This window comes from Mastigoproctus giganteus, chromosome 3 (assembly GCF_048544385.1).
Source record: "Mastigoproctus giganteus isolate SK-2022 chromosome 3, ASM4854438v1, whole genome shotgun sequence".
Classification (NCBI taxonomy): Eukaryota; Metazoa; Arthropoda; class Arachnida; order Uropygi; family Thelyphonidae; genus Mastigoproctus; species Mastigoproctus giganteus.
In genome coordinates this window covers 115,371,391-115,392,870 of record NC_143577.1, presented here as the reverse complement: position 1 = coordinate 115,392,870, position 21,480 = coordinate 115,371,391, and the positions used below count along the sequence as shown (strand labels likewise).

Genomic DNA, 21,480 nt, shown 5'->3' with positions numbered 1-21,480 from the left:
GGTTTTACCACTTCAAGCCTCCAATAAGCAAAGTGGTGGTATTTCACCGGTTGATGAAAGTCATCTACCACCTCTATTTTTAATGGTACTTGGGATATGCTGGGAGCATAACTGCCCTGCCCGACGCTTTAGTAAGGGATCCTGGTATGACTGCAAGGGGTTAAAGGATGGTGTTTAATAGACAAAAATAGGTTTACAATAATGATGAAATATAGAATGAATACAGTAAAGAAATAAAGGAATGGCTAATTCCAAATACCAGAATGTTGAATATTTAAATAAAATTGAAATTAGTAGTAATTATAATTCATCCTAACTGATATAGTAATAAATTACAGACAATCTTTACAGAACTGTTAAATTAACCAATTACTACCAAATAGCAGACGATCTTTGCTGAACAGTTAATTAAGAATGACCAATTTCAACAGTAAATAAATAGGAAAATGCAGCATATCATCTTGAACTGTACTAAGTAAAAGAATGGAATTTTGAGCACGTTACTTATTCCCAAATCAATAGTGACAACAGTGCCCTCTCAGTTCAGATAACTAAATAAATAATTTTTTATCAAAGAAAGCAGCGCCCTCTGAATTTCGAACAACTTTAGGACTAACTAATAAACTGAAATTATAGCTTAATTGTACACTATAGAATTTGAATTTTATTCAGAGAGAATATGCTATGAAAATGAATAGTTGGTTCTCAATTTTTTAGAATGAAAGGTAACAACAAGACCAATTGGAATGAAATACCTTTAAAATATTTTAAAAAGTAGAAATAAAAAATACCCTTTAAAAGATGAAGTTAATTACTGCCTTAAGAACAAATATAGGTACAACTTTTTCAATGAGCATAAGCGATATGTTACATGCTCTAAAAGTAGTGCCTACTATATACATATGTACAAGTCCTCAAAATGACTAATGTGATTTTGAATAGCTATTATAGCATTATAATAGCAAACTATGTGAAAAAAAACAGAGGATTATAGTGAACATTGAGAAATGTAATAGAAAAATATGTGAACAAGCAGAGGATTATATTATAATTGAAATATTTATATAGAAAATACTTTAACTATGATATAATTTGGGTTTATATTATTGTGCCATTTATTAATAGCAATAAAAATGGCTTTGTGAAAATTTTTGGCGATAAAATTGACTGGACATCCATTATTAATAAGCTTAGACCTCAAGCCTCTAAGCGATTCTATGACATTATTAGCATGATTACATATTTTTTATCAGTCTTAAGCTTTGTGAAACAATGATATTCCTGTATATTCTCTTTGAAATATTAGAATGCCAGTATTAAAATTCAGTAAATCTGAATTCTTTGCACTTGTAATATACTTTAGTGTATAATGTTTTATCTTCTATGTAAATTTCTATAACTAGATAGGTATCTGTATTGGTACTATGCTTATTTGTACATTCTGTCTCTAATTCGGGTGGGTACTGCTTGCCGAACAAGAAAGTTGGGTTCATTTATTATTCTTAGATCATCTATGTATCGGTAAAATATTAGGTTTTCATTAAGTTGTGTACAAAATGATGTAAATAGTAGTAGTAGTGTAGTAGTAGAGGTATGTGATGCGAGAAAGCAAGTGTATGAGCTTATGCAGCATCAGCCAAAAAAAAAAAAAAAAAAAATCACACCATTCCCATTCCCTCCAAATGCCTGTCCAGTTCCTCCTTAAATTTATTTCAACCTATCAACTTCCACAACGACAGATGGAAGTTTGTTCCAGCAATTAACCACCCGCTGGCTAAAGGCAAATTTCCGCAAATCTATTCTACATCTGTCCTTTCTTAATTTGAATTTATACCCCCTTAAGTTCGTAATATGAACAAGTGGAAGATCCCATCAGAATTCAGCATGCTCAACCCATTCAAGGCCTTATACACCTCAATCAGATCACCGCGCAGGTGCCTAGTCTCCAGCCACTGCAATTTTCAGAACTTAAGCCTCTGTTGGTAAGAGGATCCCTTCATTCCCCTCACCAATCTTGTTGCTCTTCCCTGTACATGCTCAAGTAAATCTACATCCTTCCTAAAATGAGGCCTCCAGACCTGTATGCAGTACTCAAGGCGTGGCCTGACCATTGCCTTATACAGAGGGATAATCACCTCCTTTTCCCTGCTAGCAAAATTCCTATATATCATTGACAAAACCCCATGACCTGCCCTGGCAGCCTGTCTGCATTGCTCAGAAAACTTCATATCTGCCTGCACAATTACTCACAGGTCTTTTTCATTTTCTACCACCTTAAGTGTAGTACCACACAGTTGGTACTACACTTCGACATTTAGCCTGATATACCTTCATCAATATCATTGATAAATATACAGAACAACAGTGGACCCAACACCGAACCCTGTGGACTCCACTAATAACACTAGTCCACGAAGGGCAGCACCCATTGATTACCAACCTCTATCTTCTCCCACTTAACCATTCTTTTATCTATTGTAGCAACTTACCCTTAATACCATTCTGCTCCAATTTGTACAATAGTCTTTCATGCACAACAGTGTCAAAAGCTTTGTATGATATCAAAAATATTTTTTGCATCCAGTTCCTTTGTAACCACATCATAATATCCTATCAAATTTGTCAAACAAGACTTTCCCTTAACAAACCCATGCTGTGTCTGAATTATTGCTGCAGTTTTGTCTAGATGATCCTGCAATGCATTTTTAACCAGTGACTCCATTATTTTATCTGGAACAGAAGTTAAACTAACTGGTCTGTAAATACTCGTGTCACCCACTGATCCCCCTTTGTGAATTGGGGATACATTTGCACATCTCCAGTCCATGGGAACCTCCCCTGAGTCCAAGGATGCTCTCATAATTACGGATAAGGGTTTGCTTGGTTGCTTTTCCGCCTCCTTTAATATAACTGGATAGATCCCATCTGCCCCAGGTGCTTTTCTTATGTTTAACTTCAACAATATCTCCTCCACTTTGCTCTCAATTATTACAAAATCATTACGTATCCTGCTGCAATTTGATAATCTTCTGCCATTTTCAAACCTTAATAACTCCTCATGTGTGAATGTAGATGCAAAATACTCATTCAGCTTGTTTGCTATCTGAGCAGGATCATCAACAGTCGAACCATCGATGTCAAGTGGACCAATCAGATTCATCCCCTTCCTTTTAGAGTTTATATAAGTAAAGAAATCCTTGCTGTTTTTCTTAGCATCTTTTGCCAAAGATTTCTCGTAATCTGCCTTTGCCTGCCTATCCTCCTTTGTGACCTGATTACAGACTAGCCTATATCTGCCATAGGCTTCTGAGTCGCTTGATAATTTATATGCATCCCATGCATTTTTCTTCCCTGTTTAGAGTCTGATTAGTTCATTAGATAACCATTTAGGCCTAAACCTTGAACAATATTTCTTAATAGGTATGAAACTTTTAGTACCATCCACGATTAATTCCTTGAATGCTTCCCACTTAGAATTTACTGTTGGTAACATCGTCAGTTGATCCCACTGTACAGAATTTAAAAACTTTCTGAGACCACTGTACTCACCTTTAAGGAAGCAAAAACCCTTTCCTTTACCCCTGATGGTAATTAAATCTTTAAGTAAATCCCACATCAGTACACTGTGATCACTGTCACCTAGTGGTTCCTTTATCTGCAAATTCTTAATACATGAATGATCACTGCTGATAACCAGATCAAGAGTATTACTCTCTCTGGTTGCCTCTCGAACATGCTGCTGCAGAAAAAAGTCATCCAATAAATCCACAAAATTCTGACACTAGTCAGACATTTGTGGAGGTTAGCAACTAGGCATGAGCTGCAAGCCCCCTTGCTATACCTGTATGTTGTTTATATATACTGTTTCCATAGTATGAATCAGAGCTGTAATGCTCAATGTGTTCTACGATGATAACAATATTTGTAAAATAATATGAGAAGTTTACCTCAATATAACACGGAGAACACTTCCATATGATACTCTCCAGCAATTAAAATGAAAAAATCGCAAATCTTACATTACACTAAAAAATAAAAAAATAATTAAAACCCAATTGAACACAATTAAAAAATTAAATTAAAAGAAATTTAACGAAAAAAATTGCAAAAAAAACTATTTTCCTTCTTGAAGCTGACAACGCTTTTCGACTGTATGTCGTGATCACAGGAACGAAAATTACCGAATACGGGTGAGCATGACACGTAAATAGGGATTATTTGTCTTTGCACATGTGTGTAAAATCATCCCCCGAATCGGAGATTAGAAATGGCCGGCGAACATTAACAGAATTCTCATGTAATTTAATTTCGACAGTTTCAGCAATTAATCATCAGCAGTGGTGGATTTAGCACTTGAAAGGCCCCAGGCGCAATTCAATTTTGAGCCCCCCCCCCTCTAAATATTTTCAGTACCACTACAGCGTGCTTTTGGTTGCGCAGTTCTTTCATACATATTTTAACTAATGTTTAAATGAAAAAATGACACACCTACCATCCCTCTGAAATCTAACATTAATACATAAAATCTAGCATTAATGATAATACGTATTCTACTTCAGATTCACTTACTTCGCATAGATATTTCATATAATGTGGGGATATTCGCTTAGAGTTTACTAACGTTAAAGATGAGTGTAACGTTTAACGTTAGAGTTAAAGATGAGTGTAAAAATTTAAAATGAAACATTTTTTTTTTTTTTGAGATGTGAGATTTGAGGCCCCCTCAATTTAAGAGGCCCCAGGCGCACACCTCGTGTGCCTGTGCAGAAATCTGCAACTGATCATCAGCCATTTTGAATCCACTGCAGGATGAAGGCCTCTCCAGCAACTTTCCAATTCCTTCTGTTTTGTGCAATGGCCATCCATTACTTCCCACAACCTCGTGAATTTCACCTATCTATCTCTGCCATTGTCTTCCAGGTTTTCTTCTAGCTCCTCTTGGGTACCATTCTGTTATTTTCTTAGTCCATCTGTCATCATGTCTTCGAGCTATGTGTCCTGCCCAAGACCATTTTAGTTCTTTAGTTTTGATAAGAATGTCCTTTACTTGAGTTTGCTGCCTAATCCATGTGTTTCTCTTCTTATCTAACAGTCTGATTCCCAATATAATTCGTTCCATTATTTTGCTGAGTGCCCAAGTTTCACTTCCATAAGTCATGGTGGGGAGTATACATTGGTTCATTATTTTATGTTTCAGACAAACTGGGATATTGCACCTCAGTATGTGACTATATTTCCTGAATGCTATCCATCCAAAATTTATTCTTCTTTTGACTTCCAGCCATTTATCATTATTACAAATAATAACTTGTCCCAGATAAGTATATGACTCCACCTTTTCAATTACTGCTCGTTTGTTCATTATTTCCCTTTCTGTGGCATACTTGTTCATCATTACTTTGGTTTTAACCATATTCATCTTTAGTCCAAAATCCTTACCGACTCTGCATAACTGAGATTCTGCATGACTAAGATTTTCCTCTAATTCTTTGGGATCTTGGCTTCTGGCTGCACTGTCATCTGCAAATCGTAAATGGTTTAGGTAATCTCCATTCACATTGACTCCTTTCTGCGACCAGTCTAATCTTCTGAAAGTTTCCTCAAGGGCAGCAGTAAACAGCTTCAGAGATATTGTGTCTCCTTGTCGAACTCCTTTCTCGATTTTAAATTTCCTACTGTCTTTGTCTAGTCTAATAAAGGAGGTAGCGTTCTCATATATTTTCTTCAAAATCATAATATATGGGGTATCAGTACCTTATCTTTCCAGTGCCTGAAACATTGCCTTATGCTGTATGGAGTCAAATGCCTTTTCATAATCCACAAATGCCAGGCATAATGGTGTTTTATATTCATTTGCTTTCTCCATAAGCTGTGATATGTGAAAGTGATCCATAGTTGAGAATCCTGTCCTAAAGCCAGCTTCCTCTTTCAGTTGATTTTCATCAAGTATTCTTTCTAATCTGTTAGTAATGACCCTTGTGAACAACTTGTAAATGTAAGATAACAAGCTAATTGGTCTATAATTTCCAATTTTTGGTTTATCTCCTTTCTTATGCAGCAAAACTATGATTGCATTATTCCAGTCCTTAGGCATAACACCTTTTCTAATGCATTTTGTGAAGAATCTTGCCAGTTTTTCCTCTTCTCTTCCTCCCAATTTTAACAACTCTACAGTAATTTTATCTTCCCCTGGGGATTTCTGATTCTTTATTTTCTTCAACGCGTGTTCTACCTCATCAGGAAGAATATTGGGTATGTCGTATGTGTTATTAATTTGCGATCCATCTTGCCCACTGTTGGCCGTCATTCCCTTGCTCCTTGTATAATTCTCTATAGTAGTCTTCTGCTATTTGAATTATGCCTTCTCTGCTATTTATAAGTACACTATCACTATTCTCCAGTTTCAGTATCATTTCTTTCTGTATTATTGCTCATGGGTGCTGATTTAAGTCCTTTGTTTTCCCTTAACGCTTGTTTCACTTTTCTTGTGTGAAATCTTATGTCCTCTTTGAGTCTCTTTCTAATGGCTTTGCATAACTTAGTATGCTCAATTTTCCCCTCGTCAGTGTTTTTCTTGCTCTTCATTTGTCGCCTTTGGTTCATCATGACATTTCTTGACTAATTTTTTCTTCTTTGGATTTCTTTTTACCTATAGGTTTCTTGGGCTTTATTACTCTCAGAAAGTGTAATATTCCTCGTTGATATCTTGGTCTTGAGCAGTCTGCAGAAGCCCAAACTTGTTCTTGAGTTCCAGTATATACTGCTTTTTCTCCTCTTCTGTTATCTCAAATACCTTCATATTATTTACTCAGGTCAGTTTTTTCCTTTCTTTTCTTACATCTATATCAAGTGTGCATCTTGCCATTCTGTGATCACTTCCAACATTTACCTTATTCAGGACGGTAACATTATTCGCAATATATCTTCTGTTAGTGAGTATGAAGTCGATTTCATTAGTTGTTAATCCATTTGGACTCTTCCATGTCCTCTTTCTGTTCACACTTTTCTTAAAAAAAGTGTTCATTACTGACAGTCCTCAAGATTCTGCAAATTCCACAAGTCTTTCACCAATTCCAAAATTTCCTATAGTTCCTGTTTCTGCACTGTTTTGTCTTTTTCCAGCCTTAGCATTGAAGTCCCCCATAATGATAGTGTAGTGGGTTTTCTGCTCATCTAGAAGATTCTCAATTTCGGTGTACATTTCTTCAACCTCATCATCATGGTTCGATGTTGGTGCATAAATCATTATAACCTTCAGCTTGTACCTCTTAGAAATCCTGAGTATTAGTCTTGGCACCCTTGGTGATGTACTTTGGAGTTCCAAAATGTTTTTTATATCTTTATGGGCCAGAAAGCCAACTCCACCTTCGCTCCTCTCACTGTTTCCATTGGTGTAAAGCAGATTTCCACTTGATAAACTTATAAATGATTGATTTCTTCTTCTGATTTCAGCCAAACCGATGATATTCCAATTCATATTTTCTAATTTCTTTTCCAGCTCTAATATCCTGTCTTCACCGATGAGTGATCTTACGTTGTAACAGGCCAAGTTCAGTTTCCGTGCATGGCAGCCTGGTCGTACTCAGAGATTCTTAGCACCCTCTGCTTCCATTCTGGTCCTCTCGCTGCCATAAGAGGGGAAGTGAAAGCCGCTGGGGACTGAGGGCCATTTGTTTTGTTGTGCTGTCATGTGCTGGAGTGTTTGGTCTTTTCCTCTTTTATTTGGTTTTTAGGAGCATTAGAAACTAAGGCCATATTGCTCCTGGGATATGCGGTGGTCAGGGAATGACCACCGCATAACCCCGTATTTGGTGGTCATGAGCTCGAACCCCGGTCTAATCAAGAAGTGTGTGCTACGCGCTGCTGCTCCTGCCCACCTGGCTACGGAGGCACCCTTTTCCTCTTCACACACCAGGCGTCTTGAAGAGAACCACTCTACACGTTCGTTGCCACTTAAGTGAAATAACAAGGCTTACCATCGAGAAAGTGTGAATGGTGTATTTTAGGGAGGCAGGCAGGCCAATCGAACTTCTCCTAAATATTCTGTTATAGAAAGATATTGGATCCATGGGTTTTAGACTGCGTGTCTGATAACACACAGAATACCTGTTCCCCCTCACTACAATTAATAGTCTGGTATAATTATATTGGACACTTAAGTAATTTGGCCTCGTTAAAAAAAATAATAATAAAAAGTATTTTTCGTGGCGGCATGAAAGGCTAATTCTGATGCTGCTGAACGAGAAGCACGAAATGAGGCCGTGTGTTGATTTACACGAAAATTCAGAGGAAAATGCGTAGAACCTTGGTACGATGAGTTGCAATCCCCGCAAGAAATATATACCAGGTCATTTATTTGTGTTGCGAACGAGGAAAGGACACATTTTTCAGTATAGTGTGTAGTTTCCGTATTGGTCTGGCCACAATATTAAATTTGGTATCTTTAAAAAAAATCTGTTAAGCAGTTTGTGCCACTGTTCAACCTATGGGACAGAAATAAAGTATTTTTTAATATTACAATTGTTGGTTGATTTAGTTTTTTTTATCCTATCTCTAGCTTGTACCCTAATTCGGTTTATTGTAGCAAGGGGATAACCCCTGTTTAAGAATCTGCTGGTTAAAATTTGTATTTCTGAGCCCAAAGTAGTTTCCGTCTTTGAATATTTATAGGCATTTAGAAATTGATTAACGATAATAGATCTCTTGTAGGAGAATGGGTGATAGCTGTTATAATGCAGAAGCATACCGGTGTTTGTAGGTTTTCGATAGATGTTAAATTGAATTTTATTCAAGTCCCAAGTAAGCATGAAATTTAGAAAATTTATTGACTTTGTATTCGTACCCTCCCTTTCCAATGTAAATTTGAGCGTAGAGTGAATATTATTAAACGAATGCAAAATGTCTTGGATAGTACTGCTATCAGTCAACCCTTCCCCACCTCTTCCATCATGCAGTATGACTGATGACTTTTGAGGTTATGATGAACATCATGGCGAGATCCAATCTTCCTTACATTTCGAGGGTACAGCTCTAAAACGGTGTTCGCAGGCTGGCTGCTATTTAGTACACAGGACTGAACCTCTTGGTAACTCTTAAGGAGGCTTCCGTATCAGCTAGTGTATAATCTTGCTACCTGTACTCTGCCAGATAGTGACTGGAGAGAGTCCAAGTAGTGCATATGTGCGGGGCATTGTCAAGGCCACGTTATGTCAAAGAGCTGGGTATATTCTTACCATGAGTACGCCATATCCAAAAATTTCATTACTTCTTAGCATGTCCCCCCACTTTTTCTTACTATTGAATACACCATGAAATGTCAAACTAATAGAGTAAGCTTATCTGCAAAAAGATCTAAACCTCCCAAACACTTCCTAGTTCATTTCACAAATACACGTGGTCTCAATTCTAATCTCAATGACGTCCATTTCCACTTGCAGTCTGCCAAACCCCATGTACTTTTTCTGACAGAATCTCAGTTATTGGTTGATTCAACTACTGCTCATCTCAGTTGTCCAAATTATTCGCTGTATGGTTCCTTTCGCCTCAAAGGTGGTACTTGTGCATATGTCTGTTCCGATATTCCCTGTCAGAGACTGGGTAATTTGGAATCTCCTCTTTTCCATCTTCTCTGGCTTAAAATTTCTCTACCTCATTGTGTCAAATTCATCTTTTGTCTCCACTGTTCTCCCAACTCCACTAATCACATGGAGCTCTTTGACCTCCTCTCTTTGCAACTTAACTTAGTATTGAGTATTAGTAATGGCCGCATGGTGCAAGAAAGCCTATAGCTTATGCTGCACCAGCCAAAAAAAAAAAAAAAAAAATCCGAACAAAACAATGATAAAAATAAAAAAATAATAAATAATAATAATAACAAAAAAAAAAAAGCAAATTAAACCTATCATCCTGCGCTTCCCTTACCCGAAAGTACTATCCAGATGACCTTTGAATTTCCCCAAACTGTCGGCCTCTACCACCCATGAAGGCAACTTATTCCAGTAATTTATAACTCGCTGGCTAAAATAAAACTTCCTGCAGTCCAATCTAAACATTTCCCCACGTAACTTGAATTTATGTCCCCTAGTTCTAGCATCATTTATAATCTTGAAAATTTCGTCCTCATTCATTTTACTGATGCCTCTCAGAGCCTTAAACACCTCAATCAAATCTCCTCTAGGGTGTCTAGTTTCCAAACTCTGCAACCCACATATTCGAAGTCTTTCTTCATAAGGACACCCTTTTGCCGATCTCACCAAGCGAGTTACCCATCTTTGCACCCTTTCAAGAAGCTCTGTCTTTCTTTAGGTGCGGTCTCCATACTTGGACACAGTATTCCAAGTGTGGTCTAACATAAGCCTTATATAATGGGATTATCACGTCCCTATCTCTACTTGCAAAAGTTCGATAGATCATCAATAGGACACCATGGGCCTTCCTTGCAACCTGTTTACAATGCTTAGAGAATTTCATGTCTGACTGTATCGTAACACCCAAGTCCCTTTCCTCCAGTACTGGGTTTAGTTGAACTCCACCAAGTGAATAAGTTATTTTGGGATTACTGTTTCCCAGGTGTAATACCTTACACTTTGTTCGATTAAAGCATAGCTGCCATTTTTCTTACCATTCCTGAAGTCTATCTAGGTCTCTCTGAAAAAGCTCAGCTTGACAGTGATCATTAACTACTCTACCAATTTTAACATCATCTGCAAATTTAGACATCACACCCTCTATCCCTTCATCAATGTCGTTTATGAAAATTAAAAACAACAGTGGTCCTAATACTGATCCTTGGGTCCAACTTTCCTAACAGTGAGGTAATTTTCCTTGGTGATTTTCATGTTCACAACTCCATCTGGCTCCCATTTTCTAGTCACACAGACCCAGCTTTTGCAATTACTAATGACCTTGCACAGATTGTTTATTTACTTACAAGGATACCAGACAATCCTAACCATATAGCCAATATGCTTGATCTTTTTCTCACAAACAACCCTTCTAAGTACACAATCGAAGTGAGTGCTCCATTAGGCACCTCATATCACAACTTGGTGATAGTCTCTTCTCCAATGGAGCCTTTATCTCATGGCTATTCTCGAATTGTTTGGCATTACAAGAATGCAAAATGTGATGACCTGCAAGATTTCTTTTCCTTGGTCGGAAAGGCTGTTCTAGAGAAGGACGTTGCATATCGTAATTGGCTTGTTTCCAATTCTTCAGTTTCATTTTCTGCTGACACCAAAGCTTGCAACAATTATAAAGCAATTATTAATCAGTCAAAACTAGATTTTGAACAGGCTAAGAATAGAAAACTTGCTTCTTGCCCTAATGGTAGCCGAGCATTCTGGTCTCTTGCCAAAGCTATTGGCCGCAACTTTTGCCCATTGCTCCCACCTTTGTCAAAACCAGAAGATTCTGTTGTCTCTTCAGCCAAGGATAAAGCTCACCTTCTAGCATCCCATTTTTCTTCCAACTCGTGTATTAATGATCTTGATAAAACACCTCCCACCATTCCCAACACCCTCCATGCCTCCTGTGGTCTTCCGTCAAAAGGATATCAGAAAGATTTTGATGAATCTTGATGCTAAGAAAGCTTCAGGTCCTGATGGTATTTTTCCAATTGTTCTCAAAACCTGTGCTCCCGAACTAACTCCTGTTCTTTGCCGCTTTTTTTTTTTTTTTTTTTTCACTTTCTTATTTCAGAGGTGTTTTTCCTTCTGCTTGGAAATTTGCTTCATATCTAGCCAGTTCCTAAAAAGGGTGAAAGTCCCTCCCATCCAATTATTGTCCCATTGCAATTACTTCTACTTTTTCTAAAGTAATGGAGAAATCAGTTAACCGCCAATTCTTAATCTACCTAGAAACCTTCCGTCTGATCGACGATCGCCAGTATGGATTCCATCAGTTTCGATCCACTGGTGATATTCTGGCTTATGCTACTCATTTACGGACAAATTCAATAGAAAACTTTGGTGAAACGCAAGCAGTTGCTCTTGACATCTTAAAGGCTTTCGATCATGTTTGGCATAAAGGTCTTCTAAACAAGCTTCCATCTTATGGGTTACCAACTGTTTTTTGTAATTGGTTATCCAGTTTTCTCTCTGAGGGTGATGGTAGATGGCTCTCTCCCTTCTAACTTCTCCACTAATGCTAGTGTCCCCCAAGGTTCGGTTTTTTCCCCCCCACTCTTTTCCTCTTGTATATTAATGACCTTTTTCCATTGACTGGAAATTCCTATAAATAGTTTTGCCGATGATAGCACATTGCATTCCACTTTCCATTTTGAGAAACCTTGTCCTGCTCAATCAGCTTCAACTTCTCTAATATCTGCCACCAATTCCTTAAATGCTGATCTCCAGGTAATTCTCCAGTGGGGCAAAGATAACTTAGTTGATTTCAATCCATTTATATTTATATTAATTGCAAAAAGGATTTTTATGCTCCTGTGCTTACTTTGGTGACACTCCGATTTCTAGGCAAAATGATATATCTCTTTTGGGGATTATCCTGACTTCTAATCTCTCTTGGCACAAGCACATTACAAATATTGCTTCCTTTGCATCTAAAAAACTTGGTTTTCTCTTTCGCTCTCGGCATTACTTTTCTTCCAAACAGCTGTTCACTCTGTACAAATTGAAAATCTGCCCTACCATGAAATATTGTTCCCACATCTGGGGCGGTCCTCCCAAAACCTCTCTCAGGCTTCTAGATTCCATCAGAAGAGGGCAGTTAGGTTAATTAATGACTCCTCTCTAACAGAGTCTCTTCAATTGCTGTCTCATAGACTTACTGTTTCTGCTGCATGCCTTTTCTACAGATACTTCCATGGGCACTGTTCCTCTGAATTGGCTTCTATAATTCCCGCTCTCTCTCTCTCTGTATCAAAACAGTCCGAACACGTGCCGCCACCAGCCAACCTCCATTTACTGTCCAACTTTTCATCTTCCTCATTTATTCATTCAGCTGCCGTTTTCTGGAACAACCTTCCTTCATACGTATTTTCTGAAAATTACAGTCTACAGAAGTTCAAGTCTAATGTCAACAGATATCGTCTTTCATCTTCTCAACCTCCAACCCAAGCACGGTACTAAGTACTGTAGGTTCTAATACCTCTCGTGTTTGGGGTTTTCATAAAAAAACAAACTAGAGTATCGTCTAAATACCTCCCATAGTATGTGATATGGGGTAGAAAAGGCATCAGATGTATATGCTCAATCGTTGAGAGATAGATCTCCGATATTAAGCCGCACAAAATCCTATTTAAGTGTCATGCTCAACCCTATTCGGTAATTTTCGTTGTTCCTGTGATCACGACATACGGTTGAAAAGCGTTGTCGATCATTTTTGTTAAATTTATTTTAATTAATTTAATTTTTAATTGTGTTCAATTGGGTTTTAATTATTTTTTTATTTTTTAGTGTAATGTAAGATTTGGGTTTTTTTTTTTTTTTTTTCGTTTTAATTGCTGGAGAGTATCATACGGAAGTGTTCTCCGTATTATATTGAGGTAAACTTCTCATATTATTTTACAAATATTGTTATCATCGTAGAACATATTGAGCATTACAGCTCTGTTTCATACTATGGAAACAGTATATGTAAACTACATACAGGTATAGCAAGGGGACCTGCAGCTCATGCCTAGTTGCTAACCTCCATTTACATCATTTTGTACAAAACTTAATGAAAACATAATACTTTACCGATACACAGATGATCTAATAATAATAAATGAACCGAACTTTCTTGTTGGGCAAGCACTACCCACCTGAATTAGAGATAGAATGTACAAATAAGCATAGTAACGATACATATACCTATATAGAAGATAAAACATTATACACTAAAGTATATGACAAGTGCAAAGAATTCAGATTTACTGAATTTTAATACTGGCATTCTAATATTTCAAAGAGAATATACAGGAATATCATTGTTTCACAAAGCTTCAGACTGATAAAAAATATGTAATAATGCTAATAATATCATAGAATCGCTTATAGACTTGAGGTCTAAGCTTATTAATAATGGATGTCCAGTTAATTTTATCGCTAAAAATTTTCACAAAGCCATTTTTATTGCTATTAATAAATGGCACAATAATATAAACCCAAATTATATCATAGCTAAAGTATTTTCTATATAAATATTTAAATTTTAATATAATCCTGTTTGTTTTTTTACACGTAGTTTGCTATTATAATGCTATAATAGCTATTCAAAATCACATTGGTCATTTTGAGGACTTGTACATATATATATATAGTAGGCACTACTTTAGAGCATATAACATATAGCTTACGCTCATTGAAAAAATTGTACCTATATTTGTTCTTACGGCAGTAATCAACTTCATCTTTTAAAGGGTATTTTTTATTTCTACTTTTTAAAATATTTTAAAGGTATTTCATTCCAATTGGTCTTGTTACTTTTCATTCTAAAAAATTGAGAACCAACTATTCATTTTCATAGGATATTCTCTGAATAAAATTCAAATTCTATAGTGTACAATTAAGCTATAATTTCAGTTTATTAGTTAGTCCTAAAGTTGTTCAAAATTCAGAGGGTGCTGCTTTCTTTGATAAAAAATTATTTATTTAGTTATCTGAACTGAGAGGGCAGTGTTGTCACTGTGGTTTGGGAATAAGTAACATGTGCTCAAAATTCAGTTCTTTTACTTAGTACAGTTCAAGGTGATATGCTGCATTTTCCTATTTATTTATTGTTGAAATTGGTCATTCTTAATTAACTGTTCAGCAAAGATTGTCTGTAATTTATTATTATATCAGTTAGGATGAATTATAATTATTACTAATTTCAATTTTATTTAAATATTCAACATTCTGGTATTTGGAATTAGCCATTCCTTTATTTCTTTATTGTATTCATTCTATATTTCATCATTACTGTAAACCTATTTTTGTTTATTAAACACCATCCTTTAACCCCTTGTAGTCATACCAAGAGGCCGCCGTAGCCTAGTGGTCAGGCGCGTGGGTGCATAAGTACACGTGCCTTGAGTGATCGGTTTTCAAGTCCGTGACTACTGAATACGGTGCTGTTTCTTGTATTCTATCTATCTTGTGAACTCCTCTGAATGTTTGGTCGTCCCGGAGTATAAACAGAAAATTTATTTATTTTTAATTTATTTTACTAAAGCGTCGGGCAGGGCAGTTATGCTCCCAGTATATCCCAAGTACCATTATATAAAGCAATTTTCTTTACTTTTCACTTTTTGATTTCTAACCCTAAATGTTTATACCTCAAGATCTATTAGAGCAATTTGAGGTACTATTACTATACTTATCCTTATATTCTGAATAATATTCTGTATATTCCTTCCAAAGCTATCTTTCGGGCTAGCTGTTATCTTGCCTGTTTGCTGGTAAATCACTACAGACTGCTGGAAGTCATTGCGGTACAAGTAAACACATGGGTTGTGTTAGGGTAGCTAAGAATAGAAACAGGTGCATGTATACTTGCGTGTACACCAATGCTAGGAGTTTAGTAAATAAATTTGATGAATTTGAGGTATCAGTAGTGATAAAATCAGTAGTGATTAAATTTAAAGTTTGTCATAAATCGCCTTTGTTTATTAATTGGATCTAGTTAAACAGGCAGATAGCAATCAAAAACAGATAGCCTTGCTAATTATTGGGGTTAGCCCATGAAAAAGTTCCATTCAATGTATCTGTATATCAATTAGTTACATAATCATTGTTGTATTCTATATTATATTATTGCTAATTATATATTTATTTTTAGGGTATGGCAATGTATACCAACAGAGGCTATCTTAGTCTTTATAAGTTCTTTTGGTCTTACGGCCGGCTATATTCTGTTATGCCTATGGTTAAATGTACTTTCAGTACCTATATAGTACATATTACTCTTATCATAGTAATTATATATAGGCAATCCTGTATAACACGATACTGCTACAACACTGTATTTTTGTGCTGGGAAAAATCTGCTATTATGTTAGATGTAATTTTCAACGGTTCCATTCCTTTTTGTGAATCCCTGCTGTTGACTCGCCAGTTGTTATTGCCTTTGTGATATTTTTCTGGAGGTCACGACCATAAAACAATTTGCAGTTTCCGGTTTATTGGGCTTTTCTGTTAGTCATTTATAAACAGGTAGTAAACCTGATCTTGCATTTGCTATAGTACCGATAGCTGGAATTCTGTGGGTTTTCACATTATTACGGTGAAATGTGTTTCCCCTTCCATGAAATATTCAATAATATAAAACGCAAATAAATGCTTAGAAACTCATTACTCCATATCTCACTTGTGCGTATCATGTTTGTTGCAACTTGTGCATGTCGCATTCTTTAATTAAATGAACGTACATTATCTGACATATAAGTATCACAGTTTGTAAGGTAAGACATTTGTTCAGTTATTACTAAGTAAGTTACTACTAATTTAAAAATAAAGTTAAAATATTAACTTATTACTACTATAAAAATTAAGTTTCTGATAGTTATAAAACAAATCACCAAAATAAACTTTTTAGGAATTGTAATTATTCTATTGCATTTAAATTCAGCTAAGAAGAAAAGCATTCAAATTTTTTTTTTTTGCTCTTTTTGTAAGCACTAACATTTGTTATTTGGGATTTGTTATTTCATATTTTGAATTATAGTGTACCATCATCTAAAGCAGCGCTTCTCAACCTTTTATTATTCACGGACCACTTCAAGCATTTTTTTCTTACCGCAGACCACTGGGTAGAGTTTCTTTACATCTATGAATTTTCCTGACAAATTTAGTTTTTTTTTTTCCTTTTATTATCAGCTCTGTTAAGTAATGAATCAGTGATAATGTACGATTGGGAAGGGAAATTTTAAAAGAAAGAAAAATTTGTGTTGTCATTTTTATTGAAAAAATAAAAGGGGCTTTAAAAATTTTAATGTGATTATATTTTATACTTACAATAAAATTTTCCTTCCCACAGAACACTGGTGGTCTGTGGACCACAGGTTGAGAAACACTAATCTAAAGGGTTTCATTACTTTATTACATAGATGATATCTTGTGCCACAGTGTATGCAGATTTTATTCTTTTACTTTTGTTTATAAAATATAGAAAAATGATAGCTCTTACAAAGTCTGTCTTTCATTAGCGAAAATAACTATATGAAGTTATGTAGAGTTGTACGGAGCCTGCATATAGATCAGACACTAAATTTCACTGATTTTTTCTTTAAAAAAAAACTAGTCTAACTTGGTTATAACGAGCATCAAGGGACCAACAAAATTTCCTCATTATAACTGTTACTCACTATATCAGTGATGAGTTAAATCGACCTCCTATTTTTTTTTTATTTATTTATTATTATTTTTTAAATTCTCAATAACTTGATAAAAAGATAGATTCAAAAAACAAAAGAAATATTAGAGAGAGAAAAAATATTAGTATATACCTCTGCTTGTATTTGGTTTTTAAATCAATCCAGCCAACCATTGTTACATGCAAAATCATCACATCCAAATCGTTTAGCAAATTCTTCCGGTTTGGGCCTTCCAGACTGGACTGTCTATTGAAAATCCAGCACTTCTTTGTGTAGTGAACCATTGAAGCAATGTTTTTTCAGCATTTGTAACCTCACACTGTCTAAATCCCCCCCCCCCAGCTATATTATTTTCCAGTGCCAATATGTAAACATGATTATTCTTCCACAGTGTCATTACTGTTGAAGAGGACAAAAACTTTTTACACACTACGTTTTTTGCACCACGTTCTAACTCACGAATAATTTCGACTTTTTTGCGAATCGAGAGACACTTCCTTTTGTTAGCAGACATGTTTCTGAAGGAAGAATTTGTTTCTAACTGATTTTATTTAAAATGACAGTAAAGTGATCTGCATACAAAGTTATACAGAAATAAATTTATGGATCAGTGAATACAAGACAACCTGTAAATAGGTTGTCTTGTATTCACTGAACCTGTAAATAGGGTATTGTGACAAGCATAACGCCAATGTACTATTGTGTAGCCCTTGTCCCCAAAAGGACAAGGTCATAAAAGATAAGTCACCCTTTTCATTTTTGTCTATTCAAGAATTGGGTTTTTTTGACTACCCGGCCAATTAAGAATGTTTGCATAGTTGCCAAAATTTGTACGGTATATCTGTGTAGTCTGCTCGTTATAACAGTGAGCACTTGTATGGGATATACATAAATTAAAATCATGGCGTTTTGCTCGTTACAGTTGCGATCTCGTTATAACCAAGTTCAACTGTGTTTTATTACAATATTTTAATTATGCCATTTATGATAATTAAATATACCCACTATGTACATAGTTGTGAGCAAACTAGGTTTGCTGTTTAATGCATTGTTATATTTTTTTTTTTGGAGGCCTTTCACCACAAGTGCTTTGGTATTGCTTCAGTAGAAAAGCAGGAACTGCAAAAACCAGTGTTGTGAGATGGCAACATTGGTGAGATGTGTTGTCAGGTCGAAAAACTAAGTAAAACAAGGCCTTTTGCTTATGAAGGCTACAAAATGTTACTGTACAGGCAGGATGTAGGTTCTTTGCACATGGAAACCTAGTTTGCATATTGCTATTACACACTTAGTGACTCAATTTTTACCTGTAGCAGACCTAGTGAGGCTTAGCTTTGTAAGGTTATGCTAACTACAAAGTGTTAAAAGATAAACATCTGAATTTTATCGGAAATTTATATGGAAATAGAATAATACGTTGAATAAATGTGTATTTTAGAAGTTTGTTTTTGTGTTAGGAAATTGCTAAATAAAATGTACCCTCATTTCCCATTTTGGTAAACTGCTGTTTTCATTCTCATCTATGAGAATATGAGCTTGGATGTTTGTTAAACTTTCTACCCTGTGTATGTAGGTGCAGTGGCTAAGCAAAGAAGACATTTTGGGCTACGAGAACACCCTTACCAGAGGGCTGCATCCCTATCATAAATAATCATCAAGGTTAGTTCTGACCCCCTCTTAATGAGACATTAATTCACACTGCTTTTTACACTAGAGAAAACCATTACACACACTTTTTTCTCTCTCCACTTAGATAGTAGAGTTTTCACTCTATATTAAGAGATACTGATGCTAGTGAAAATATTTAATATACAGGTTTCATACATTTCATTTTTAAGTTACTGGATCAGACATGGTTTATTTAAATAATTCTTACTTATATGACTGTTTTGCTATCTTAACATAGGTTATTCTGAGTTTTGTGCCACAATGGATATTTATTTTATTCTTTTAATTTTGTTTATAAAACAAGCAGTAGTAGAATGACAGCCACGTAGCAGGGTAGCTACATGTTAACATTTTGCTTAAAAAAATTTAAGGTTTTGTAGATCATGTTTGTCAAAGTAATGCATACCACCAGTTTCACTATTTTAATATAGGTTGTGCCAAGATGGATACGGATTTTATTATTTTAATTTTCATAAAAGGAATATCAGAATGATGGTTCTTACCAAGTTCAACTATAATCAATCAGACACAAACTGCCAATGTCTTTTTATTCAGTTAATATCCTGGAGATGACAGATAGTGTAGTTGGTTTGTGTATATCATGCTCGGCATTCTTTGAAATTTAACTTATTAATGAAAATGTAATTTGCTACTAATAGAGCTGTGTGACATTAACATTACATAAAATTGATCAGTATCTCTGTATAAAAATAAAGTTTAGCTTTTCTGATTTTTATCTGAAAAATACATCATAAATAATTTGTTTTGAATTCACTGCATATACAAATATTTGTGGTGCCAGTTTACCTGTTTTTGCACAATTTAAATGTGGCATGTTTAAAATCCGTATTCATCAAGCGAATAAAATTATTAAAATTATCAATTTTCGGTGAACTTTGTATATGAAGTGAAGGATATCGAAATTAGTATTTTTTTAAAGCTTATTTGGGTTATTTTGCTTAGATTAAAATGGTCTATACTTTTTAGAATATCTAATTTTGCACTGCATATGTAATCTTACAAAATTTTCTCACTTCTTAACTTAAATGCACTTACTACCATTTAAAAAAATATAACAAATTGCTACAGCTACCATATTTAAAGCTTTAGACAATAACTAACACTATTTTCTTTTTCTTTTTTTTTTTCTCTTGTTGACATTTTAACCCCAGCCTTCATGACACCACCATCACCATGACAGCTGAGACTACTAACCCACCCACCTGTGAATCCCATTGATGCTCAGTGTCTGCACGGCTGCACGAAGCCAGCCACTCATCCACAGCAGCCATTTAGTGCAGTGCACCATTCTTCCTTCATTCGTTGGCAAGATAATCAACTAACCAAAGGTGGTCAAATGACCCACGTGGCGTGCCTTACAAGCTCTGAATGTCCTACCTCGACGCTACCATTGCGGTAATATCACTTTTGTCTGTTCTGCTTCCTAGTGTTTGGTAACTTCTCCTCTTTGAATGATAACAAAATAAAAGTAAAAGTAAACAGTTGCTGGTAACATTTGTAATTGACATATTTTGCTAACCTGTCAAAATGTATTCATTTTTGTAACATGGGACTGGATTGTGACTAACAGGTACAATATGGCAGCTGCTTTTTGTACAGATTCTTGTATTAATATTGTGTGAAAGAATTATTTGTACTCGAAAAAGAACATTCCAGTTTGTTGGAGCAATGTATGTAAAGATTTGGTACCTTAAGAGCAAAAGGTAGTTTTAATTAAAAAATGTGTAAATTTTGTAAAAACACTCATTAAATTTATGGGTTGTAGGTAGGCAGTTTATGATATGATGGCCAAAAAATAAGGCAGCTTTGATACTTAACTTACACATACTCATATGATAGTTGTTAACTTAAGAAAATGGATTAGAAGTTTGTGCTACTGCTGTGTATATATAAACTCCTTCAGTCATAAAACTTAAAAAATAGTTAGTTTTATTTTTTCTCTTTCCTCAAAGTTACAAATGCAAATGCCTATATAACATAAGAATAAGTTTTATTTTTAAAAAAATGCATATTAATTCTTATGTATGAATTTTTACTTGTATAATCAGGTTTCCTCATAACTTTTTAAACTAAAGTGCCTAAAGACACTGTCACAATATTTTCATCCATTGCATCCTCTAATCTGATTCAGTGCAATTATTATTGAATGTATATTATTAATGATAGTGTTTTTTGGTAGAATTCAATCACTCTCCCCTCCTCAGAAAAGGGAGGAATGTTAAATATTGTCACATAATCATGTTACGAAACCATCAAAGTTTATTTTTAAAAAGTCTATACAACTTGCTGTTATTGTTAAGGCATCATTTTTAATTCCAGGCAGTTACAGCTACTTAATTAGATGTTAACTGTAAGTAAATATGATGATGATGAAAAGGTCCTTAAGTCTAATGAATCTCAGTCAACCTTGTTGTGTTTGTGTGTGAATTAAAAGTTCATAAGTGGCTTATATGTACTTAATTTTTTTATTTATTTTATTATTTTGTCAGATTTAT

At 35.1% G+C, this 21,480-nt stretch overlaps 1 protein-coding gene across 2 annotated transcripts in view; it reads left to right on the top strand.

Moving 5' to 3' along the window:
• LOC150088239 (protein held out wings-like) overlaps positions 1 to 20,944 on the top strand; it is a 170,265-nt gene extending 149,321 nt beyond the window's left edge. The window contains exons 7-8 of one of the 2 annotated variants that reach the window (XM_090369401.1): positions 18,870 to 18,955; positions 20,137 to 20,944. In XM_090369401.1, the coding sequence (XP_090225527.1) occupies positions 18,870 to 18,943 (74 nt within the window). In that variant the 3' untranslated portion in view covers positions 18,944 to 18,955; positions 20,137 to 20,944. The remainder of the gene's footprint in view (positions 1 to 18,869; positions 18,956 to 20,136) is intronic. The other variant, XM_090369400.1, reaches the window with a different exon arrangement.
• Positions 20,945 to 21,480: the final 536 nt, after the last annotated feature.